Consider the following 26607-nt stretch of genomic DNA (forward strand, 5'->3'; position numbering starts at 1 on the left):
TTTCCTGACAAAGCTAAATGCTCGACTGCTGTTTCTCTGTTGCTCAACAAATGCCATGAGGAGTTCCTGAATCAGGTACCACACCCTTACGGTTCAGCTGAACATCTGTCTTTAACTACCAGCGTGAATATTTGAGCCCGACAGTATTTTGTTTATTCAGTATATATAGAAAGTATGGGAATCAAACCCACAAACTTTGCTGAAAAGGATCCCATAGCAAACATGTAAACACTCATGTTTTGCTGTGGATTCTTGCTTGTAATGGTTTGGTTAACCCCTTTCACCCACACAGAGACACAGCACCAAGGCATTACTCTACCACATTCACACACACACACACACACACACACACACACACACACACACACACACACACACACACACACACACACACACACACACAGTCACTGTAACAACATCCGTGTAGGAGGTGACTTCAAGGGGTGACTAACATTTGGCTGGGTCTCAGCCTGCCTTTGAGTCCAGCTGGGTCTTTTGACTTTCCTTACCCCCCATTAAACCTGCGTGCGGCATATATGACAGCATTGTTGCATCCTGCTAGTATTTGCTGTATGTGGTCTCTCTGTACTCTGCGGCATTCAGGGCTGGTTGAGGTCTCAGATGTTATACTTGCTGGTGTGTCTTTGAACATGACATCTGTTGGCTGTGTGAGTAATGGTGTGTGTGGTGCTGTGGCATGATGTGTTGTGGCAGAACATCAGGTGTTCTCTGGCCTGTGCACCGCACATCTGTTCCCCGCGGCTCAGTGCGTACACACAGCGGTAAGTGAGTCCTGACTGCACTCATTATGAATGAACTGTCAGTGAGACTGATGATGCTGTTGTCAACACATGAAAGTGATAATGTCTTCATTTGGTCCAAAGAGAAAGGCCTCTGAGAAACATGCTCGTTTAAATGACAGTCATTTGTCAAAGTGGTATGTCTCCTACCAAGATAACCAGATTTAAACATAATAAAGGCTGTCTGACTCCATATCTGCACAGCAATGACTAAAAATATTTGCCTTTTGAGCACTGAACATAATAGCACTAATGGCCAGGATACAGGTGCTCTGGTTAAAAGCAGTCCTCACACGTCAGAGACAGGGGAAATAAAAATATTATGTTTACTATAATTACAGCTCCTGAATGGGCCAAAAGAACACACTGCTGTTATCGTTACCCAGAGCAGCCGTTCTAAAATATCACATTAAATGTGTCGTCCGACTCAGGAAGTGAACCAAAGAACGAAAATAAACTTGACCTTACTTAACTGATCTGTCAGTACAACATCTGAGACTCCTATTAATGCTAAGAACACAGTTTGATGTAATGAAGCAAAAAGAGTCAAATGTTATGATAATCTTTTATTATTATTTTGCTCTGAAAAAAATCACAGAAAAAACAATCACTTCAAAACTGCAGGACAGGATTTGAAAGGGTGGAACACTTTTAATTCACATTTTTTTTTTGCTTGACAGCTGAACATGGATCTGAGGGAGTTTCTCCGATAATGGTGGTAAGACAACACGACAGGACAACAATTTCATACCCAATTCTTGCTACAGTGCATTACATATTTGACTCCCTTTTAAAGGTTTCGTAACAATACAGACGCTGAGTGCACAGTTTTTATGTTGCCTTCAATCAATGGCTAGACAGTGAAATGTATCATGATGACAGACGCTGATGTGTCATTGTAATGCTGAGGCAGAACACTAAACCTAAAGATCCCCAAACCTGCAGGCTAAACTTGGGTGCGGGGAGTCCAAGAGAGGTGCTTGCCCCTGCCTCATTACCACAGTTGATGCGCCTTTGAGCAAGGCCATGAAGCCACAAACTTCTACAGTGGAGCTGCTTCATCTGACTGGTCGTGTTGGGCAGCTTCCAGGTGTGAATGTGTGCGTCTGTGTGAGTGTGCGCAGGGCGCTCCTGAAAAACCTCTACATGAAGCTCCCCTGAAGAATTAAAAAGCAATCTTGTCTATTCAGTGATCAATTAATTAATCACAGTGCTATTGATCATCTACTGAGCACCAAAATCTAAAGCCAGAAATCAGATATTTATGCTTCATATCTCATTTCATGAAATATTTGCTATCTCAAGGAGCTTCTGCATTATTTGTTTTTCTGTTTCATAAATAAATATATCGTCCAATAAGGAATATAAAAACAACTGTAACATCATTACTTTATAAACTGTTGAAGGTGGTTAAAATCTCTATAAATACAGTTAGCTTAAATAAATAAATTAAAATTATAAATATTCCGTTTACTGTACACAAAAAAAGGAGATGGACTTGTGCAGGAAAATACAAAATGCTGTCTGTTGAGAAAAAAAAAATCCAGGTTGAGCTGTCGGTGTTAAAAATCTTATGTCGTTCAGTTCAGTCTGGAACCTCTTTTCACACAGTCCAGAAGCAGCACAGAGTCTAGACATGTCCCCTCTCCTTCTCGTCCCTTCGCGCTCCTCACGTCACCAGTCCATCCTCGGGGCGTTAGTATTCCAGTTTCAGGCGGGCCGTCTTCTTCCGAGGCCTTCAGGAATATGTTCAGCTGCCCGTTCATTTTTTCATCTGAACGTCAGGCAGAGGATCAGGCAGACAACAACCTCTGTTCCCTTCTTCATGTAGGATCCTTTTTCCCTCCAGGACCTCCTTTGGCGGTTCACTTCTCTTTTTCTATTTTGAGGTAGAATTTCCGCATCTTTGCCTAACACGAAAAGAAAAAAGAGGCCATGAGCAAAATCTTATTTCATCCAGGCAACAAAGCAGAAAGAAAAATAGAGACGTTTGTCAGTGTATGTGGTTGTGGCCCTGTTCCTCTCCACTCACCTCTCTTTGTCTCTTCAGTGGTTGGACGCTAACCCTAGTTTGACCTTCTCTTCATTCTCTACATCATACGCTCCCCGCTTGTGAAACCTGTAATAAACAAAAGAAAAGGAGCTTGTTCAGACTATTTGCTGCGTCTTGTCTTTGACAAGTATCGGCTAAGCCTCAAGTAAAGCCCTTTATCTGTGTGTGTACGGTTGCGTGTTTGTGCGGTGAATCTGCGAGTCTTCTCCTCACCTGAGCAACAGCAGGAGGCCTATGATGACGAGGCAGACGGATGACAGCACCACCGCCACCACGGCCAGTGCTGTGGTCCGGTTGTAGCCCTCCTGGGGCTTCTCCAGGGGCAGCGTGAAAAACTGACACCTTTCACCAGAGTAACTCGGGTGGCACCTGCAGACAGGACAGAGACAGAGTCGGTGAATGAGAGGTTAATAATTCAGTGGCTCTGCAGTGGTGGAAGATAGATGTAGAGCTCATACTTACACACAGGATGGGGAGCGGGCGTCCCTCACGTACAGGCAGGTGCCGTGAATGCAGAAATCCTTGTACTTCCTCAGGCATGGATTCCTCTTCTTTCCCTTGCCTTTCCCCTTCTTCCTCCCCTTTCCTCTCCTTCTCTTTCCCTCAGTGCTTTCCGCCTCCAGGATGGCAGACGGGTCTTTCGGTTTGCTTGACATGGCAACTAAACCAAGACCAGAACAAAAAAAAAGAGGGGAAAAAACACAACATTACATTCAGTCATCTTTATTAGGGAAGCAAGTAAAAACCGAACCAGGAATTTGAGAAAATTGACAAACTTGATTGCCTTACCTTGCGGCAGATCCATGTCATAGTCTCCAGACATGCCATCTTCATATTCGTCTTGATAATACTCATCATCGTACTCCTCCTCCTCCTCCTCTTGCCCATACGCCACTGTTGTCGCACCCACGCTTCCACTCTCCTCCTCTGCCCTCTTGTCTTTGGTTGTGTCCAAAAGCTTGAAAACAGCTCTGTGCCGCTGCCTGTCGCTCTCATACCTGTCAACTGCAGCACCGCTGGCCATTCTGGACACCACTGGAGGAGAGAATAAGAGGGTTTGAAATGTTAGCAATGCATGTAAGTACATGCAGGCTTGGTTTGATACAGTCTTTCGCTAAAAGTCTTCCTCTAGGGGACAATTAATGCAAACAGGTTAGTGTGCCAGGGTGGGCAGGACCTCTGAGGGCAAGTTGAAACATGTTGTGCACAAGGAGGCTCCAGGCCAGATTTTTGGCTTTCAGTTCAATCACACTGGTCCCTTTTAGGAAGTGCAAAAGCTCAGATACAGAGCATGGTCCTTGGGGCTTGGTAGGTATTCACTGCCTTGCTCAGGAGCACTTCAGCAGAGTGGAAACTGAGCCAAAAGCACTACTTGAACTAACCTTCCTCAGAGGGACAGTTGGATTCGTGGGCATTGGAAGGGAAATAGAGTGTGAGGGGGGGCAGAAAGAAGTTGGCATATACTCTCTCTGTCTCATGCACACACGCAAAATGCATGGACAGACCGTTAGCTAATGTCAGGCAAGAATATGAGTTAAAAATAAATGTATCCAGTTACATAAAGCATGCTCTAAAATAGAGAGATGACCCCATTAGCTCCTGAATAGACCTGGCATCATTAAAACCGTTGCCTTAAAGGTTATGAAGTTTACAAGACATGTTATTGGCTCGGCCACGCTCGAGCGGTTGACTCTAAAAGCCGAGGACAGACGGTGTCACACAGGTAGAAATGTCAAACACAGTAATCTAACTCCACAGAGGAAGATCTTATCTTATCTTACTTAAGTTATGAAACTCACCCAAGGCGTGAACCAGCAGGAGCACAACACCGAAGATCCTCATGATGCTTTTTCTGCCAGTGATCTTCGGGGAAAAAGTGAAAAATATATATGAGGATCGAGTATTCCTTCCACTTGTTCCGGATCTAAATATTCCTTCGCTTCGTTCCTTTCTTTCTCTCCTGATTTTTTTTCTCGGTGTGTTTCTGTGGATTAATTCCGCTTGTTTGCGACCTCTTCGTGCGCCTTCAGAGGGCTGGTGCGTTACGGTCAGAGGGGAGCGCAGAGAGAGCGTACGCACAGAGGCACGGCTGTATTTATGGAGCTCTGCACCTCACCACGCCTACAGAGGCCGTACAGCAACAGTGTGAGACAAGACACACACAGATTGTGTGAAGCGTGCACTGGTGTTGGAGAGATGTTGGTACGTGACACATGAATGGATTATTAATCACTGTGCTGGAGAGCGACAGTACTGGGCCATTTTGCCTTTAAATTAGTGTTAGGCATTACTAAGGTATTAATATTTTAGTAGATGGGATTATTAAATGAACTCTAGTGCATCCTGTGGAAGTTGTTGGGAATTTATTCTTTGATTGTTTTCTACGGATAGACAAATGGATTTAATGTAACTTTTCATCTCATGTTCTTCTTATACCTGAAGTGCTATTGTCTTTTAAAACACTCTAATTTCTTTCTAATACATGGTCATGTCACATGAAACAAGAAAAAAATGGATTGTAAGAAACAAAATACCATAAAGGAAATAAAATAGAATGGATAAAGAAATAAATTGTTAAAAAAAAAAGTGAAATCTGCGCCTTTTAACTTTAAGTTTGGCTCTAATTTTTTTTTCGCCCATTCACTCACACTTGCATGGTGGCTCAAGAGATTCAGTGTTGTTTGATCTAGATGAGTCCAGTGATTTAACATATACAAACAAATATGAGTGCAAAGTAGGCTCAGGCAAAGCACAATCACAAGAAGGATGCTGAAAAACGGAAGCCTAACACAACCAACAACAGCGAAAAGAATAATAACGACACCATTTCACTGACCAGGTGAATTTCTCAAGGCTAAAAATAACACACGCATCTTGGAAGAGTTTCCAGGCGCAAATATCGCAGTTTATTTGCGCCACCATGTGGTCGACGTGGGAACTACATCATACCTTTCCGGCAGCCGGAGCTCTGCAGCTGTAATCTTTTTCACTGGGGCAGTATCGGCACAATAAGAAGCATGAAGTAGCACTATTATTATTTTTCTGATGTTATATTTAGAAGAGACAGTGGAATAAAAACAATAGTCAGCTTTACCTTACTGCTATCAAGTCACTTTAAAGGAAGCATGTCATGAAAACCTTTTACTTGTCATATGCAGTTACTGTGGATATCCTCATTTCAGGTTTTACAAAACACATCATAACAAATGCCCGTATTCAAATGTTCAGTGTGGAATCAGTTTTTTTGCACAAATGACTATCAATGCAAACACACAAGGTAACGTGTGGGGTCAGTCAAAAAGCAACATGTGACAATGACACCATGCTGCAATGCAACTACAAAACATAACATAATATGTAATAATAGCCTGGGGGCCAATAGAAACAGCTGCAGTTCTGTCTCAAAGAATCGCTGCAGCACAGAAACTGGAAACAGCTGCAGCTCTGTCTTAGGAGATGGCTGCAGCACAGGAACTGGAGACAGCTATAGCTCTTGCACAGGAGATGGCTGCAGCTCTGGTTTAGGAAACACCTGCTGCTCTGGCTAAGGGGAATGATGCAGCACCTGAAGTGGAAACAGTTGCAGCTCTGGTTTAGGAGATGGCTGCAGATCTGGCACAAGAGGTGGCTGCAGCGCTGGCTTGGCAGATGGCTGTAGCTCTGACTGAGGAAACAGCTGCAACTCCGGCTATGGGGATTGCTGCAGCACAGCAACTGGAAACAGCTGAAGCTTGAGCTCATGAGATCGCTGCAGCAGAGGAACTGGAAACAGCAGCAACTCTGACTTAAGAAACAGCTGCAGCTCTGGTTCAGGGGATCGCAGCAGCACAGGAACTGGAGACAGCTGCAGCTCTGGCGTAGGAGCTGGCTGCAGGTCCGACACAGGAGATGGCCACAGCTCTGGTTTAGGGGATGGCTGTGGCTCTGGCACAAGAAATGGCTGCAGCTCTGGCACAAGAGATGGTTGCAGCTCTGTCTTAGGAGATGGCTGTAGGTCTGGCATAGGAGATGGCTGTAGCTCTGACTGAGGAAACAGCTGCAGCTATGGCATAGGGGTTGGCTGCTGCGCTGGCACAGGAAACGGCTGCAGTTTGGGCTCAGGAGATGGCTGCAGCTCTTGCTTCAGAGATGGCTTCAGTTGTGGCTTCGGAGATGGCTGCAGCTCTGGCACAGGAGATGGCTGCAGCACAGGAACTGGAAACAGCTGCAGCTCTGGCACAGTAGATAGCTGCAGCTCTGGCTTTGGAGATGGCTGCAGCACAGGAACTGGAAACAGCTGCAGCTCTGGCACAGGAGATAGCTGCAGCACTGGCTGAAGAGATGGCTGCAGCTCTGGTTTAGGGGTTGGCTGCTGCTCTGGCATAGAAAACAGCTGCAGCTCTGGCTCAGGAGATCGCTGCAGCACAGGAACCGGAAACAGCTGCTGCTCTGGCTTTGGAGATGGCTTCAGCTTTGGCTCAGGAGATGGCTGCAGCCCTGGCTTTGGAGATTGCAGCAGCACAGGAACTGGAAACAGCTGCAGCTCTGTTACAGGAGACAGCTGCAGCTCTGGCTGAAGCGATGGCTGCAGCACAGGAACTGGAGACAGCTACAGCTCTGGTGTAGGAGATGGCTGTAGCTCTGGCATAGGCATAGCTGTAGCTCCGACTGGAGAACAGCTGCTGCTCTGGCACAGGAAATAGCTGCAGCTCTGGCTCAGGAGATCGCTGCAGCAACAGGAACTGGAAGAGGAGCTGCAGCTCTGGCTGCAATAGCTTCGGAGATGGCTGCAGCTCTGGCTTCAGAGATGGCTGCAGCTCTGGCACAGGAGATGGCTGAATTTCTAGCTTCGGAGATAGCTGTTGCTGAAGCTCTTGCATTGGAGATGGCTGCAGCTGTGTCTTTGGAAACAACTAGAGCTCTGGCTCAGGGGATCGCTGCCGCACAGGAACTGGAGACAGGTGCAGCTCTGGCGTGGGAGATGGCTCTGCACAGGGGATGGCTGTAGTACTGGCACACTGTATCTTTCTGCTCTGTTGTCTGGACTCCCCTTCTCTGTAGGACAAATGACAGACAAGGTGCAACAACAGTTAATAACCTCATCAAAATGGTGTCAAAATAAGAACTATTGATCAGTATAGAAATTCTCATAATAACATACAACCTGGTCACATTGGGACTCCTCTGCTTTTTCTCAAAGACAAATTGCAAAGAAGTGACAGTAACAGTTAGTATCTTGAGAAGAACAGAAGAAATGTTGGTAGTGCATGGTGTCTCCTCTGCTCTTGTCTCTTGTCATCTGGTTATTTCAAGACAAATAGCAGATAAGGGAAGGTAACAGTCAATACATTAGTTACCTTTGTTTTTGTCTTTGATGATGCCTGGTTACTGGATTACTTTACAGCTTACATGTTTTCATTGACTGGTGAAAATCTTAAAGTATTACCAATTCATGGCTTTATTGCTCCATAGTATGGTATTAAGAAGGGGCTACTCCACCAGAAACACTTTCAGATTGATTGTAAAGGACGGCTTACCACTTGTTCACTCTTAATGATGTTTCCAAGCAGAGTCCACCTTCATGTAAATCTTTGAACAGCCAAGTCTTTTCCTCTCTGTCCACTGCTGGCTGGTCTGGTTTGCTGGGAGAGAAGTTTAGGAGGGGTTCAGGTCTTCACTGCCCTCTGTCTTGCTGTTATTGTCTTCTCTTGCTTGTTCTATCAGCCTGTTCTTTCTTGTCGACCTGCCTGTCTTTTGTGGTTTAGCACATTGTCGGGTCTGATGCTGTTCGTGCAACTCCTCATTTCTGTCATACACTGACATCTGAGTTTTTGATGCTAGTGCCAGTCATGAAATCACATTTCATGTATTTCTAGCTCAAGAAAATACATTCAACATTATTCAAAGGAATCCATTTTGACAGCTAATGCTGTATGAGGCTGCTGGTGCCTGTCCCAACACACAAGGGGTAGTTGGTGTGGTAAACCCTGGACAACAGGGCACAGATAGGTCACAGTTCATCTTGTATGGGTAAAATAAAATTGTCTTCTGTCAAGCGAGCTCTTAAATCAAGACTCCTTCATAGCTCCCTTGTAGGTCCCACTATGTCGGACACACAGGCCAGCACAAAGAAATAAAGAAAGGTGCATGATGCACCAGTGCAAGACGCACCAAAACCACTGACCTGTGGACCACGACAAACTATATACAGATATATACAGATGTACAGTATTGACCCCTCAGCCAACCATATTCTTCGTATGGGGCAGTAAATATACATGGGCCTCGGTGCAAGACGCTACCAGAGGTGGTCACTAGTCCTGCCAGACGCAAAGACCAGCTCTCAGGGGTCACTATAATCCAGCAGGTTAACATGTCCGATGATCAGTTCCTCAAGGAACCAAAAGCTGCACCAAAGCAAATGACCATCACAGTCTCAAATGTTTCTTTGGTGCAGACTGGCTGCTGCAGTCTTCCTCTGCAGCCTTCCTCTTCCCCTGACCTGGAGTCACTGAATATCTTGCAGACTGTTGAAAAAATTGACAGAGGACTGACATGAGTAGGTGGCCGTCTGTGCTGTAGTCCGTCACTCTCCAGCGGTTGGTCAGCTCTGTGCTTTCATTGCGGTACATACTGGAGATGACTCTGGTGCTTCACCAGAGTCATCTCCAGTATGTACCGCAAAAACCAGAGTGCTTCACCAGAGTCATCTCCAGTATGTACCGCAATGTGCCATCAAACTCCATCCTGAAGACCCTGTTTCTTGGGTCAGCCTTCAAGGCTCCCAGTTCTGCCTGCTCAGGGAGAACTCGGGTCAGTATGTTTGGGCAAGAAGAGCTGGAGGCTGCAGGAGGCACCATCACACCTGCCAGGAGTTGGCGTGGTGTTCTCTCTAGACCTCTCAATGGGTATGCCAAAGGGTGTGGCTACCCGGACTGAAACCCGTGAAGTTAATCAAAGGGAAGTCCTTTGAGCCTGTGACAAGGTTGTGGTACAGGCCAAGGATGGGCACTTTCATAGATTCCACGTTAATGATGTTCAGAGGACGGTTCCTCAAGTTTGTAACAACCATCTCGAGGACTGGTCCCGGCATTGGCATCTTATCTAAAGGGAAAGAATCACATGATCGGACTATTTAAAGCCTGGATTAAAATGTCAAGTTAGCTGTGCATTTATGTCTTTTAAACACAGTTTACACCACACAGGACTATTTGTGAAGAATCATGTTTACATGTTAGATTATTCATGTGGTTCAAACAATAATGTGAAATTTGGTTTCTATTAGAGATATTAAAAGTAGAAGCAAAAAACACAACATGACATTAAACTGCACTGAATCCCATCCAAGTCTGTTAATTAGCATTTTGTACACACTAAGCTCTTGGTACAAATACAGATACTTTCCTATGTTACTCATCAGCAGCATTTGAATTAAAAACATAAGTAGCAAAATGTATATTTCTGTTAGCTGACTTTCCTGGACACCTCTGGGTGATTCATGTCTAAGCCCCTACGTTAACGCAGGCTGAGACTGCAGGGTATGCCACATTGTGTCACATTTTTTCATTTTATTATGTTTATTGTACATCTTTCTGTGACTTACGGACACCGAATGGCAGTATGAGCGGTTTCGGTGACCAACAAGGTCGCATTTGGTCACATTTACTGACATTAGTCTAATTTTACGCATTCACATTCAGGCACTTGCGCCTCTGAATAGGTTCCTATCGAGAAATAAACCCCGAGGGGATGACATAGAAGCCCGACGCGAAGCACGCTTAGAACACGGATTACTACTAAAGCATTCAATAATATGACACAAAATGGTGATTAAACATATTTTATTGATTTAAAATAAGCCTACTCTCGTCTGTCACCGCTCTCACTGCGCAGCGGCTCTGAAAGTAAACAGGTACGTTGCGTAGCAACCGCCTCTCACTGTGTGCAGGAAAACTTATTTCTTTACAGTTATTCAGTCATGTCAAATGTGAAATCATGTTTAATGTGGAGAAGTGACGGGAAATCCCAGACCTGAGAGAGACGTGGCTGGAGACAGAGTTTGATTTACCGCTATTATTTTGTTCTAATGGATAAAAGTCCTGCAGCAGCTGGTTTCTGCGTTCAGCGTCATACATTAAAACATCTGTCTGTCTGTCTGTCTGTCAATCCTGCAATTCATACCAGCACATTAAATATTCAACATTTATCTCAGTATTTCTTTCATTTATTCAATGCGAACAGATGACCATCTATATCGGGGATTAATAAAGTCTTATCTTATCTTATCTTATCTTATTGTTATCATTTAGTTTGAGGTTTAAGATTTTCAATTAAAGCCTGATTAGCTTTCAAACACCCTGAGAAATGATTCATTTTAGTCATTATTCAGGCAAAAACGTCAAATTTTTACTGGTCTAGATTCATAAATGTGCGAATCTGCTGCTTTTCTCCGTCATACTGTACATGTAACCAGAGCACATTCTGGGGGTTTTGTCGGGAAACAAACAAAGAATTTGAGAATTTGTGATGGCCAATTTTTCATTCATATTTTAAGTGAACAGACTAAATTATTACCTAACCAAAAAGGAAAAAAAAAGGCATATTACTTGATGACGATATAATAGCTACTGGAAGCTCCAGACCTTCACCGTTTCTTATATTTCTTAATTAATTGATTATTTGTGTGTTTATGAAATGCAAGAAAATAACAAGAAATGCCCTTCATATTTTTCCAGAGCCGTCTTCAAATGTTTTCTTTTGTCCAATCACCAAATCACTACAACCCAAAGATATTCAGCTTACAAAAATAGAAACGGAGGAAATCCTGACATTTTCCTACTCCTCCACTACTATTCCTCTTCTTCAAGTCAAGTCAAACGTCGTTACAAGGTAGCATGAGTTCATCTTCAGGCCGCTGTTTCTCTAAAAGAGAAAATTACACGAGAAAGAGAAACAGAGCGACGTGCCAGCGACCCAAACGCTCACTAATAAATAAATGTCTCTGAATTATTTCATATTTCTACAGTCCGTCATCTACTTTTGTTTATTTCTGTACTTCTTAATGTCTGCTCAAACAGAAAGTCTTTAATCATAGTAATGATTATAATGATGAGAATTAATCGATTTGTCAGTCGACAGAAAAATGATACAAATGATGACAAATAATTGTTTTGATAGGTCTTCAAGGCAAATATCAAGAGTTTCTCTGTTTCTATTTTTGTAAATCGAATAGCTTCGGGTATGACTGGACAAAAGAAAATATTTGAACATGGCTCTGGGAAATTTCATGGGCCTTTTTTTCTATTTTCTAGAATTTTGTAAACCACACAAATAATCAATCAACAAAATGATCGGCAGATTAATTTCTAATTAAAATAGCCCGACTAATAACATAAGACGAAAAAAAAAAAAAAACATTTACTGCACATTTCATTTGCCAACGTTTAATTAAAACAATAAACAAATAAACAAATTATACGAAGGCAAAATGTGAAAATGACGTGTGTACTCGAACGGTGTAACTATTACTCACCATCAATTAATCTCCAATTTTTCCCTCAATAAGTTAATTATTGATAGTCTCTCTACTCAATAAAAGTGGAAAAAGTGCTGCCACAAATTCTCAGAGCTCAGTGGGACATTTTCAAATTCTTTGTGTTTTTTGCGACAAAAGCCCAAACGTGTTCAGGTCACATGTACAGTATGACGGAGAAAAGCAGCAGACTGTAAGTTTTAAACATGTACATTCACCACTCGCTGTCACTCAAAACACACATTGTACATTTCTTAGTATACATTGTTTAGATTTTTGCACTATTTAACTTATTAATTGTTTTGCGTGTTTTTTTTTTTTTTTTTTACCGTGCAAGTAGATTCGGTGCAATGTTTAAACCGAAGTCAAAGTCCTTGTATGTGCACATACTGGGCCAATAAAGCCAATTCTGATTAAATCTCAAACTAAACAAAATCTAAACATTATACTTTAAATATGAATTGCCAAATGTTTAAATAAGAAATAAATACATAGAAAAATGAACTTCATGTTTGATATTTAGTGTGTTGGTACACTTGAAGCCACATTACTGACATGTGAGTGGAGGTCATGATGATGACATGACTTATGAGCTCTTCCTATAAAACCAGAGGCCACAGCTCTAGTTTCTCTGCGAAGCTGAGCTCATTCAGAGGTCTCTACAACAGTCAACATATAGAAATAAACATTTTGCTACAAGCCACTTGTGTTTTAATTCAAATGCAGCTGATGAATAACTTCGGAAACCATCTGTAACATTTTATTACAAAATTGAGTATAAAATAATAACTTTGAGCTGCCATTCCTGTATGAAACATGCTATACAAATAAAGTTGATTATTATTATTATTATTATTATTATTATTATTATTATTATTATTATTAAAAGATGCATTTGTCATTTAAATGGTATTTTATTTGTACCAGGAGCAACAGCACAGCTTTTTGCTTGAAATTCTGAACTGTTTTTCCACCTTATTGGTCATTCGTCCTTCAGAGGAGTCCAGACAAGTGGAGAGCAGTATAAAGCATGCACTGTGAAGCCGCTCATTCAAAAAGGTAAATATACATTTATTTCATGCTGTTATCAGAGTTCAGATATTGATGAATACCCCATTTGTTGGGTTGACGAGTTTCATAGCTGTTATTCACCTCGTCTGTCTTTATCCATTTCCAGATGTCCCCCTCATTCACTGCAGCAGGACCATCAACGACAGTTTACCGATGATCGGTGTTACAGCTACATTTGTCATGTGTGCTAGTTATATTGCATTATGGTCTCATTGTCACATTTTGCTTTTTGACTAATAAACTAATGTTAACAGGACAAGTTACAGTGTGTGTTTGTATTGATAGTCATATGTAAAAAAAATCACACTGATTTCACACTGAACATTTCAACCAGGGTATTTGTTATGATGGGTTATATAGAACTTGGCATCAGCTTGCATTGATGACCAGGGCAGCACTTTACTGGGCATTGCATTGCAGCATAAGTTGAGCTATAATATATCATGGCATAGTGTCCTATAATGTGCGATCTCATGGCATATTTAATGCGCTATGAAAAATATCATGATAAAGTACATGTTCTGAAAAGGCATACGAGTTACGGTTAATTGTTAAAATAACCAAGTGGCAAAGTCTGTTTTTTTGCCAATCAAGCAAATGCAATAGACAACAGGTCAAAGTACTTCACCACACTGATGCAGCAAACATAGATAACATAGATGAACAATTTTTAGTTTGTGTCTGCCTCAGAAAGTGAAATAAATGGGTTAAAGCTAAATTCATTGATTTGTGGTCAATAGGGGGCAGAAGAAGTCTAAAACAAAGTGAGAGACACACAGAGAGATAATCAAACAATTCAGCTTCTGCCTGAAACATGGTTAATGCACCGAGCAGATAAAGCAGCTCTTAAACTGACTTGAGACAGAGAAAGACACGGTAGAAGAATCATATTCACACAGGGCTGCTCATACTTTAAATGCCTGTTAACTCTTTTATCTGTCAGCTTTAAATAAGGTGTTGGCTCACAGTTGTGAAGCACTTTCCTACATGATATATTCATATACTGTAAGTGCTAACTGCTTTGTCCATTGGTGATTTTGGACTCTTTTTAGTGATGCTCAAGATGAGCTAAATTTCACCTCCGCACCCCTGAAAATAATAATAATTCTTCATATTATTATGATTTTCTTTATTATCTTCCCAGCACCTTGACATTTACGTTATTTACCTAATTTCTGAATCATGAGGTTTAGCAGAGAGAATGTGTTAATGTCGCTCTTCTGCGCTAAGTCCAGTAGGTGGAGGCTGAGCACCTATAAGATAACTTCCTAATCTCTATTAAATCCGACGAAGAAGAATAAGCTCTCACAGCGCGCGTGATTGCTTTGGTCTGGTCACGTGAATACTTGGGCCGTGGGAAGGGGGGGGGGCAAACATGGCCGACGAAGCAGGGGAAGTAAACACAGCTGTTGAGGATGGCGAAGCACAACAGGAGCCAAATGAGCCTGAAGTTTCAGAAGCCGCGACCGACGGCGAATTCTCCGGCAGCGACGGGGCGGACCGGACAGAGAAGTCGGCTCCGGCGGCGGCAGAGAACAGTTGGTCGGCACCGCTCCTGTCTCTGGCTCGGAAGGCCACAGAGACGATTAGCAGCGGAGTGAGCTACGCTGCTGCTCAGAGAAATCCCTCCCAAGGATCCGCTGCGAGTTCCCCGACGGAAAGGGAGCCCGAAAATGATCTCAACAGCACTGCAAAAAAGCTACCCGGTAGGCTGAGACTTAAACATTTGGCACTCAAACTAGCCCTTTTTGTTCCTTCCAAACTATATATTATATTTCAACCATAAAGTCCATGTCACTACTTCCTCTTGGACTTGGGTTAGCTAATTGTCAGCTGTCAGAACACATGACTTGAAGCGCAAAACCTTGATATTATGGGTTGGTGGCCGTGCAGAAGGTCACGCTGTTTTCTCTTGGTGTTCACATGTAGTGTTTAACACGCATTTTTGGGTCACAGGTTTTTGCATGACATCTCCCAGCCTGCATCTATTTGACGAGTATAATGTCACTTTTTTTCTTTGCTTTGCATTCTTTCCAGTTCTGCCCCCCAAAGACCCCATGTCAATAGAGAGATCCAACCTCCTCAGCATGATGAAGCTGAGCATCAGAGTATTAATCCAGTCCTCGCTGAGTCTGGGCAGGACGCTGGACTCGGAGTACCCTCCCCTGCAGCAGTTCTTTGTCGTCCTGGAGCATTGCCTCAAACATGGGCTGAAAGGTGAGACAGACCATCAGACTGACTTGAACAGAATGAATTTTTATCTAAAGTGATCCAATCCCATGTTAGTGGCAGAGCAAACAGACATTTCTTTTGCTTTTTTCTTTCAGCCAAGAAATCCTTCATTGGTCATAACAAATCCATATGGGGACCATTGGAACTGGTTGAGAAGTTGTGTCCAGAGTCTGTTAACATCGCCACAAGTGCCCGAGACCTGCCTGGCATTAAGTATGCTATTGTTTTGGGGTTTTTTTAGATTTTATTGTCCCAGTGGGAGATTTGTGTTCACAGTTAGTTCAACACAGATATAGGCACAGCAGCATGCAGATAAAGTCAATACACAGAGTTTCATACATCCCAGCACACAACATTGTCAGTGAGGCAGTTTGTTCAGTGCTGCAATGGCAGAGGGGACAAAACTGCTGAAACGAGCTCTCCTCCTCCTCCTGTATCTCCGTCCTGATGGCTGTTTTTCTTTTCAGGACTGGTTTGGGGAGAGCAAGGGCTTGGCTGCATTTAGCTCTCATGCAGAAGAAAGTAGCTGACTATATGAAAGCTTTGCTGGACCGCAAAGACCTCCTGAGGTGAGTAGCCATGATTCGATATGTGGACTTCATATAGCAGGTATTTTCTTCCAGAATGTTCACGTGTCGGGTAACAGTTGTTTCCTCAGCTCCAGTTTATTCCTTTTCTCCTTGTCTGTCTTAGTGAGTTTTATGACTCAGGAGCATTGATGGTGGAGGAGGAGGGGGCGGTGATGGGGGGGCTGCTGGTGGGCCTCAATGTAATTGACGCTAACCTTTGTATTAAAGGGGAGGATCTTGATTCTCAGGTGAGTGCTGACGTTTTTTTTTTGGGTCTCCACATCCCTAGACCTACCTCATTTTCTTAATGAGAAACAAGTCAAACAGGGTACACACTGATCAGCTTCTCTTCCCCATTTAGGTGGGAGTAATTGACTTCTCCCTTTATCTGAAAGACCCTGCTAACAGTGAGACTCCGAAAGAGTGAGTGCCCGCTTTCAGATGGATCGAGCATCTTACCTACTCTGCTTTTCATTAGGTTTTGAACCACTCCATGTTCTTATTTTAGCTTGAACCCCTCAAGTGTTTTAATCTTTCTCATTTAGTGATTCCAAGATGACGGCCATATTAGATCAGAAGCACTACATTGAGGAGTTGAATCGTCATCTGAGTGGCACCGTCACTGACCTCCAGGCTAAGATGGACTCTCTAGAAAAGACCAACAGCAAACTAGTAGAGGAGGTCAGATGCCCTGCGTGTGAACTGTTGTGTGATTGTGCTTGTACTTGGGGTGTGTGACAAATGTTTGGATTGTTCCAATCAACTATTTAAGAAGAAGGCGTTCCGCTGTAATGTCAAATGGCATCTGTGCGCACTGGGCATGTGTCGCTGACTGATGAGTGCCTGTTTTTCTTTCTTTCTTGTCCTCAGCTGACAGCAGCAACAGACAGAATCAACTCTCTGCGGGAGGAACAGGAGCAGCTAAGACAGGAGAATGAGTCAATCCTGCAGTCCAGCCAGAAAAAGGAAGAGGTCAGAAAGCATCTACATGTAACTGCAACAAACCCCCCCCCTAATCTGAAAAAAAACCCCCCCTCAAACTGCATGATGCATTCTGTTTTTTCCAGGCAGCCCTTCAGGACAGTCAGGTGGAGCTGGAGACATACAAACAGAGTCGGCAGGGCCTGGATGAGATGTATAACGTGGTTTGGAAGCAGTATAAAGAGGAAAAACACATTCGCCAGGTCAGGTGCCAACAGGCTCTAGCACAAGAATCTGCATGTGTGGCTATAAAAGGTGACTCAGTGTTGCTTCCTGGTGGCATGAGGTAGAGGCTGAAGATCTGTTTTGGTTGTGTAGAAATGCCTCATTGTCAATGCGTGATTAGACAGAAGCCTGCAGTGTGAGTTCTGTGTGAGTGTTGCAAGAAATCCTCGCTAATGTTTATTTTAATATTGATTATGTTTATGTTATGTTATTTATGTTTGCGATGATGTCAGGAGCTGGAGCGTGAGTTGGAACTCCAGGTGGGCCTGAAGCAGGAGATGGAGGTGGCCATGAAGCTGCTGGAGAAGGACACGCATGAGAAACAGGACACACTGGCAGCCCTGCGGCTCCAGCTCGACCAAGTCAAGACTCTTAACCTGCAGATGTTCCACAAAGCTCAGGTAGACACAAAGGAACGCACCTTTTGGTCCTCTTGCGTACCCACTCAGACAGAACACACATTAACACAGTCTATACGGTTCTCAAGGACTCGGAACGAGAAGCAGAAAAAAAGCAGGAGGAGGCCGTTCAGCTGGAGCAGAAGATGGATAAAATGGAGAAAGTCATGAAGGAGCTAGAGCAGAGGTGTGTATTGTGCTTGCTTCTGTGTGTTAAAATGGCATTCCTTTATATTAATATGCTTCTTCTTGGTCGTTTGTGTGTCACAGACTACAGAACTCGGAGCGAGAGCGCAAACAAAGTGACCAGTCAGACAAAGATATGAGGGTGGAGCTGGAGGGGAAAGTGGATGCTTTGCAGAAACAACTGACTGACCTGGATACACTAAGGTTAAGACACACACAGTTGGAAAAAATAACATAAGAAAACTTGCACAGCACAAGTTCACCCAATACAAGACGTTAAATGTTATACAGAAAGATCAAATGACTATAAATATGTAAATAACATTGTAGTAATTTGGCCAATATGAGTTAATGCTATACTTAGGAGGAGGTAATTAATTCCTCTTGGGTTCATGTAAAGATCAGTAAATCATCTGTGCGATATTAACTGTAGAAGAAAGTTTCCTAATCAGTGGTGTCCATAGGTGAAAAGAACCGCTGCAGCTGCACTGGACTTACTATGACTGGAGTTCCAACAATAACTGCAAAATGTAACAAAGATCAGATATTTACACTAAAACAATTTGCACAAGTTTATAAAAATACGTCAGAATTAAGAGAGGTCCACAACTAATTCAGTGCCTCTACTCTTAAAAGATATTAAAGATATTAAAGGGATATAAGCTTAGTTTTTAACATGAATCAGTCTTACACAAATTTAAAACCAGCAGGTATAGAAAGACAGTTTTGCAGATATTAAGTGGAAAATTGTCTCAGTACAAGTGTATTCATCTTTGGTTTAATTCGTGTAACTTCAGTCCCAAACCTCTGATTTTTAGTAACAGTACTTATTTTGATTACTATTAATCATAATACAGGCTTAAATTCACTGTAAGAACATCATGTCTCGTCCCTGTTCCCAGGATGGGTTTGGAGAACGAGCTACGCACTGAGAGGGAACAGAGACAAAGCCTGCAGAAATTTCTCCAGCGGGAACAGGACAACAGCATCGAGCTCCGCACACAACTGCAACAGCTGGAGGGCCTGCACACGGTCAGAGTCACTCACACACACACAAACACACACACAACAGGGTCACTGTCAGTCAACTCTGGAAGTGGATCCTTCTTTGAATTGATGAAAAACATTAATTACTAGAGGCTAGCTGCCAGGTTTATTTTATTCTGGGATTTAATCCCAAACCTGTTCCAGGATTATCTTGATCAGATGCTGCCGTGATTGGTTACTGTTTGAATATTTATATATGTAGTACATCAATATTTGAAATATAGTATTTGCAGTAGCTCAGTTGAGGCAACAGCCTCAGCAAAACATTTATCGTCCTATTTTAATGTGGTAGCAAATGCTGAATAATCCTGTACAGTGCTGTGATGTCATGGTGCTTGTTCCCTGTCGACTGGTGTTCCAGGAGCTGCAGGATTTGAAGCAGGAGAAGCAGCAGCTGCAGCAGAAATGTGAGCAGCAGGAACAGGCCCTACAGGAGATGGGACTTCATCTCAGCCAGTCAGTGCTACTGATTTTCTAACCTTTTTTTTGTTAATAATGTGCACCGTTTCATGTCCTGAGGTTTTTGTGTTGCCCTTCATCTTTATCAAAGGTCTAAACTAAAAATGGAGGACTTCAAGGAGGTCAACAAAGCTCTGAAGGTAAAATGTTAAGAATGTTGTACTTGTACAATTGATGCTGTAAAATTTGAGTGAGGGGGAAAAAAAGACTGAGTAAGCCTGAACTTGTGTGCTCATTGATCCCATCAGGGCCACGCCTGGTTGAAGGATGATGAGGCCACTCAATGCAAGCAATGCCAGAAAGAGTTCTCCATTGCACGCAGAAAAGTAAGCGCCTGTTTCATTGTTTATTTGTATAATCATCTTCCCAGGACTGTCAATGAGATGTCCATGCTTGTGTGTTGCAGCACCACTGTAGAAACTGTGGAGACATCTACTGCAACAGCTGTTCCAGTAATGAGCTGGCCTTACCCTCCTATCCTCGGCCGGTGCGGGTGTGCGATATGTGCCACTCCCTCCTGCTGCAGAGAAGCTCCTCCACAGCTTCCTGACAAAACACTTACACGCTTCAAAGTTTCTGCACGACCTTTCTAACACTGCGCATACTCATCCACCACGATTTTAGCTACTATGTCAGTACTTATGTTAAAAGACAAAATGTCATCAGATCTTCTGGAAATGTGATTTGGTGTTACAATTTCACTGTTGCCTGAAATTCAGGAACATTAGTCCATCTGTATTAAACAAGGGGCCGCCTTTTAACACTGATGGGATGAGCTAATGTAGTTGATGCAGACTGTATGTTAAGGAGACTTGACTTTGCTTAGAGGATGGAATAATTTGGGTTATTTTATGAGGACAATGTTTCTTTGAGCTGGAATAACAGCAGTTTGACACTTAAGTACTGGATAAACTTACCCTAATTCAAATCATGGATGTAAATTATGTGAGGTCCCACTACAGTTATTGTTTTTGTATTTGTATTGTTGACTTTGATCATTTCTGCAGGTGGTTCATAGAACATGTACTTCATCTACTTTAACAATATTTGCAGCTACGGCCCCACTGCTGGAGACATGTAAACTTATTGTGTAAATGACTGTAGAATGTTAAAAATCTAACTATTTTAGAATGTATAATAACAGGGTTTTGTGGATTGTGTCAACTACTAACAAAGCCATTTTCTTAATTTGGGAATGGTGACCAAAAGTTTTTTTTAATCTAGATATTTGATAAATGAATAAAGCCTCCTCTTTTGCAATGCTTGTTTCAATTAGATATTCCAGACTTGTTTATTCACTTTGTGCACAGGAAATACAAACAGCATTTAAAGCAGTAGAAACCTTCATGTCAGCAGATTTGAAATTCACTTGCTGTTGATATAGCGCTCATCCAGAGAAACATCCCGATCAACAGTCACACCTTAAGGAAACAAAACATGCTCTGACCATGTGAAGTCTCGAATTCAGGTTAACATTTTAACTGGAAATAAAAAAGGCTAAACACTATGTAGAAGATGAAACAAGGTCTAAACATGAGAAGATAGACAATTTGATTTTTTGTTGTTGTTCATGCATTCAAGACATTAAAATCAATGTTAACGGCACCAGCACAGGATGAGTTAACTTTGAGGAACAGCCAGGTGCTTTGAGAATGATAACACAAAAACGACACACTTCCTGGTAATGAAAATTTAAAGCATGATTTCTGTGATGTGTCAAAACTGTGAGGAATGGGGAAGACAAACGGTGCTTCTCTGACACCTCTATTGACACCAGAGGTGCTCACTTCTTTCTGAAGATAATCCACTTAAAAAAAAAAATACAAACCCTACCCCTCGATATTTTCATAACAACCTCACCTGACCCTACCCTATGTTTACTAGGTGAGACTTCCAGTCCTTCCAGCAAAATGCTGAGATAAAAAAAACAATTTGAGGGAAAAGAAATTTCTACATTCCCCATCCCCCACCCAGTCCATTCATAGAGCCTCTGCTTCCTCCTCCTCCACCGCCGCCGTAGTAACTGCTTCCCATTCCGCCCTGGTTACCTAACAAGAGAGAGAGAATACACACTATAGGACCGTGGAGTTCATCAAGGAGTCATACACAGAAAGACACTGCTGTGGTGCATATGAATACTTCAGTGTATTAATTACGTATCTCCAGAGCAGGACAGGTTGTAGTTTAGGGTGGGTGAATGTAAGAGAAACACACTATAACAGAGCTGACACTCACTATAGTCACTGTAGCCGCCCATATTGCCCTGGCTGCTGTACCCTCCAGAGTACCCTGAGCTTAGCTGACCGCCGCTGTAAGACGACTGGTTCCCTGTGGAGAAGGCAGAGGACATCAAGTTCACGAGGACATTAAAGCATCATGAAAACAATAGATGTTTTCGTCTGTAGCGTGCTTCTCATTTTGTGAAGCCCTTGCTTGTCTGACAAAATGGCCAGGGATCAATGCCACAAGGATTTTGTTCTTGTGTGCAGGCATTTCTTTCCAAAGTCCAATTCTCACAACCTCCATTACTGACACTCACCCATGCCACCCATCATCTGGCTGCCATAGGCTCCATTACTGCCACCTGCTGTTGAGTTCAAAAACAGCTCCACGTAGCGGTGCTCTGGGGGGCAGGAGAAAGGAGAAAGCATGAACACCACTGTGAACATCCATATGCATGTTGGAAGTGGTAAAATTACTCATTTTAAACTCACGCATGTTGGCTTTGTCTTTCGACATGGCTGCCACAGCATCCTCGTGTGTGGCAAACTCTACATCTGCCTCCCCGGTTACCCTGCCATCTGGGCCAATCTCAATATGGACCCGCACTGGATTCAATGGCGAGAAGAACTAAGAAATACAAACAAGGCCAAATTCACACACTGTGTAAGATGCAACCTTAACACCTGCAATATGCTCAGGGTAAAGAGGATTTCAGCAATCTGGTTGTTTTTGCAGTCAGTCCTCTGACTTACATTGTATATGTCTGTCTCTGTGGCTCTGTATGGTAGGCCCCTCATGTGGACACAGTGGCCTGTTGTGCTCTGGAAGGAAGAGCCGCCATCACCATACCGTCCATCTGATACACCTAAATACACATAATCAAGATTAACACAAGGTCTTATATCCTGCCCTTGTTGTGCCATGTTAGCATGACAGGACATAGAGTGAGTGATTTAAAAAAAACAAACAACTGCATGGGTGGACAATCAATAACTCTGATTTCAGTTAAACTTCAGCCCACTTGACACCCACCTCCTCCATAGCCTCCGCGACGCATTCTGTCATAGGATCCCCCTCGGCCCATCATGTTGTAGCCGCGACCACCAGAGGGCCGGTCGTAAGGGCCAGGTCTCTGCATACCCATGGGCTTCCGCTGGGGTTCGTAATGGGTCCGCACCTCAGCGCGGCTACTCTTGAAGATCTCAATGTACCTAAGTGCATAGAGATACCACAGTGAGGGCATGGAGAATGGGCCAGGCAAAGCTGCATTTGCTCAATACTGATGAAACTGGGCTATGCAGATGCTGTCGTGGTGTAGTCCATAGGTAGTAATATCCATAGGTAGCACTTTATGCTCGTTGTTAATAGAGTAAATGAAGATTATTTATCTGAGTTGCAAAAATGAAGCCGTCCAAATTGATAAGGGCCTTATTGACGCTTACACTTTTCTTATGGTTACCTGAAGTGAGTTATATCTAATTCAATAGAGCATCCTGCATCCTTGCCATGACAGCCATTGTCCTGGTTTTAGAGGGACAGAGAGGGCTCCAGCCCTTCTGCAACCCACTCTAAGCATTACCTGTGACAGTGGGCTCCAGATCCATGTGTACAGTGGCCCTCTGATTTTACCACCAGGGAGACTCCTTACCATTTATCAACCTGGACTGATGTTTAGTGCTCAGACACCATTGTTCTCAAAGTCATGCATGTACTCTAATTCAGAAGTTGTCTCATATTTGCGAATGGTGCCCAAGCACTAATCTTCCCAGTGAACATGGTGACTGCGTGGCATATTTAGTTCTAACATGGCAGTATGTGTCTGTGGTAAATATTACAAATATGGTTAAATTAGCCAAGATGAATATAGTGTCCGTTCTGTATTTGGATCAGATGTTGAGGGTGCACACCATAAGAAAAGCAACTTATCCAGCCAACCAACCAACCATCCCCACCTGTGCCCTATTCTTTCCTTGTGTTTCTTTAGAGCCTTTTCAGCTATATCCTGTGAAGCAAACTGCACGAAGGCCTCCCCCGTACTCCTCCCCTGGATGTCCACCGGCAATGTTATCCCATTTGGCACGATTTCCAACCCTTCAACCCAAGGACAGATAACCCCAGCAGGGGACATATTAAATCACATGCCCAATCACAAAGAGAACTTTCTCTAAAGAGAGAGATAGAAAACTTATGGAAAACTCTATACATCATCACACATACCAGTTCAGTTTTTATCCAGTGACTGGCCATTTAAACTACTTACATTTATTGTATTTTGGGGATAAAATAGAAATGAGAGGATAGAGGAAGAATATGGAAAAGGGCACTGTTTGGGACATCAGGCTAGTATTGGTGTGTTGATGAAGAGAGAACCAGATCCTGGTGGGTGACATGAGTTAAAATACTGTTCGCCCATTTAGGAACTAATCTAACACTTGGCATACAGTGTATATAAGAAAAATGTATGTGAAAGACAAGGGTGTGAGGAAATGGCAAAAGAAACAATGATACTGGGGTAAGAGACCTGTCCAATCAGTGATGAGTCAGACCCATTCCATCATTAGTAAATTACGAGTAGGCACAGACAACTTAAAAATGTAACTAAGCCGTTTTATAACATCAGATCCAATTAAAGGAAAAAAAGTGATGAAAATGGGCTAAAGATGGATATGATGGGCAAAGATGAGAAAGGGTGTTTTCATAACAGAGTCCTGCCCTTGAATTAAACAGAGTCTTGAAGCAATTGCGACACTTAAAATTATAATTAGCTTCCTTTTCTGGCGTCATTTCCTCACTGAATCACCAAATTCAAAAACATAAATAATTGTAGTATTCTATTATGTAATAATATACAGTCCGTAAAGAAAATCTTCCGGTGGCACATTGACTTCTTTTACTAAAATCAGATGTAAGAACCGTTAAATGTCCATAGGGAAAAGGAAACAAGAAAAGGAAGATGAAAAAAATAAATGAATAAAAACCTTTCATCGTCAACATGACATTATTTAAGTGCTACGAGTAACCGTCAGGCAAGGGTTGTTCTTACCTGAGAAAAACTGTACTATCTCCTCCTTGCTGCAGCCAAACGGAAGGCCTCGAAGCCGGACGAGCCCATCTCCTGCTGTTTCTGGACAGTTTGGACCGGTGTGCTTCATAACCCAGTCCATCTCGACATTGTTGGATTTAAAAACTAAATCACAGGACATATAACAATCAGTTACCACAGCTTAAGGTTAAGACAATTCAAAGGAATCATTGTGTGCAGGTAGTTGTACGCACCTTCTACATATCGATGACCCATAGTTTCTCTGTCTTTCTTTACTGCAATCTTTAGGTCTTCCTCTGTCTCCAACTCGACAAATGCCTCTCCGCTGGGACGCCCCTCTCTTGTGTAGGTGAAGTGAATACCACCTCCATTGTTGACAATTTTGCAATCTGTATTTGAAATGTATTTGCAAATAATTTAGGATTGCTCGAATTGCTTGAGTATTTTCTTAAAAACTATAATATATAAATGCCCACCTGAGAAAAACCTCTGTACCTCATCCACTGAGCAGGACCATGGGAGACCCCGGATGCGTACTACATATCCCTCATCAGCCATGACTGGTCACGATCCCTGGAAAGAAAGAAAAAAAATCTTGTATGAGAGATAAGCACATATGACTATATAGACAATCCATTCAAATCAGAGTGGCAATGGAGGTGAGCGATATGGACACAATCTTGTGTTATTGTATAGTTATCTGGATCAAACGAGTTTCTGCACCGTTTTTCTCATTTTCAGTTAAAATTTTCATATGAATTTCAGTTCACCTCTCTTTCACCTCACAAGCACGTTTTCTCCATCCCTACAGGCAATTTCTGATATACACTGTGCACTGCATCTCCAGTCCATGTGCCAAAAAAACTCATCACTGTAATTTTCACCCTCAAGGGAAAAAAACTAATCCACGTGTGTGGAATGTGGTGATACTTAAACCGTGTAAACGGCTATCTGTTCTAATATACCCTTTGGTTCTGAATGATCACAGTTGTCTTTAGAGTCAGCTGCATGGACTTCGCTAAAATGTGAATTAGTTGGAAGCGCCATCTTGAGGACGTCTGGCAGTGCCAACCGGTAACACACCAAATGCAAAATCTCAATGCCGTGGCTTTTTCCTGTTACAAAGAATGTTGCTGTCTGAAATATAAATCGCAAGCAACTTTCACACTTAACTCATTCCCAACTCCTCCGAACTAAAAGTGTAAGGCGACCACTTCACAAAAAGCGCGAACCCGGAGTCGCTGCCAGCTAGCTTACCGTAGCAATACAACAATGTGCAGCGTTGCACAGTTACTTTCATTAGACAATATTTGTGGTAGTGAAACGTATCGATAAATGTTAAAGAGTTCACGGAAGTCAAATTATGACTTAGTAATTATGGACCCATTTTATCTGCAGCAGGGTGCGTGACACTTATAACACTTACCACCGCACCCAAACACTAGAACAAAAGCGGCCCTCTCAACCGGCGCCATGTTATTAGCGTTAACATTTAGCTAGCTCTCGCGCTAGCCCGCGCTAACTAACGGTATTGTAATAGAGTCTGATAAACAAACCGGTAGCTATATTATGCTGTTAAAGTATGCAAAGTTGATCATACGTCTTGGTAAGACAAATGAGTGATAGCTGCATTTAGCAATTTACCTGATTCAAGTGTAGACACAACACGCCGGAGTATGTATGACCAGACCTGCGTAATGCTGCTGAAACCTTGCTCTGGGTTGCCAGAGCGCCTCTAACCATCCCCCTTTCAGGAACTATAAAACAACGCGTCAGTCTCTGCTCCAAACTAAAACACAATTACATTAT

General features: G+C 42.7%; 3 protein-coding genes across 5 annotated transcripts; 1 reads left to right on the plus strand and 2 right to left on the minus strand.

The window, feature by feature from the left end:
* Positions 1-1357: 1357 nt before the first annotated feature.
* hbegfa (heparin-binding EGF-like growth factor a) lies at positions 1358-4909 on the minus strand. 2 transcript variants are annotated; one of them, XM_041944273.1, is made up of 6 exons: positions 4653-4909; positions 3643-3888; positions 3316-3514; positions 3067-3222; positions 2833-2919; positions 1358-2710 (listed from the first exon to the last, which is right to left on the minus strand). In XM_041944273.1, the coding sequence occupies exons 1-5, from the start codon at positions 4693-4695 to the stop codon at positions 2847-2849; spliced, it is 717 nt and encodes a 238-aa protein (XP_041800207.1). In that variant the 5' UTR covers positions 4696-4909; the 3' UTR covers positions 1358-2710; positions 2833-2846. The 2 variants fall into 2 exon arrangements, with proteins under 2 accessions (XP_041800207.1, XP_041800206.1); XM_041944272.1 differs by lacking the exon at positions 2833-2919 and having other exon boundaries at positions 4653-4828.
* Positions 4910-14783: 9874 nt separating this feature from the next.
* rufy1 (RUN and FYVE domain containing 1) lies at positions 14784-20836 on the plus strand. Its single transcript, XM_041943602.1, has 17 exons — positions 14784-15141; positions 15473-15652; positions 15763-15880; positions 16135-16236; positions 16361-16484; positions 16598-16659; positions 16782-16917; positions 17107-17208; positions 17304-17420; positions 17676-17843; positions 17930-18027; positions 18111-18230; positions 18929-19058; positions 19435-19529; positions 19624-19672; positions 19781-19858; positions 19939-20836. The coding sequence occupies exons 1-17, from the start codon at positions 14811-14813 to the stop codon at positions 20080-20082; spliced, it is 2154 nt and encodes a 717-aa protein (XP_041799536.1). The 5' UTR covers positions 14784-14810; the 3' UTR covers positions 20083-20836.
* hnrnph1 (heterogeneous nuclear ribonucleoprotein H1) lies at positions 20787-26523 on the minus strand. 2 transcript variants are annotated; one of them, XM_041943603.1, is made up of 11 exons: positions 26443-26523; positions 25275-25371; positions 25032-25187; positions 24799-24942; positions 23708-23846; positions 22788-22966; positions 22508-22620; positions 22247-22382; positions 22072-22155; positions 21768-21860; positions 20787-21580 (listed from the first exon to the last, which is right to left on the minus strand). In XM_041943603.1, the coding sequence occupies exons 2-11, from the start codon at positions 25354-25356 to the stop codon at positions 21483-21485; spliced, it is 1224 nt and encodes a 407-aa protein (XP_041799537.1). In that variant the 5' UTR covers positions 25357-25371; positions 26443-26523; the 3' UTR covers positions 20787-21482. The 2 variants fall into 2 exon arrangements, with proteins under 2 accessions (XP_041799537.1, XP_041799538.1); XM_041943604.1 differs by having other exon boundaries at positions 21452-21584.
* Between the last annotated feature and the right edge of the window lie 84 nt (positions 26524-26607).

This window comes from Chelmon rostratus, chromosome 9 (genome assembly GCF_017976325.1).
Source record: "Chelmon rostratus isolate fCheRos1 chromosome 9, fCheRos1.pri, whole genome shotgun sequence".
Classification (NCBI taxonomy): Eukaryota; Metazoa; Chordata; class Actinopteri; order Chaetodontiformes; family Chaetodontidae; genus Chelmon; species Chelmon rostratus.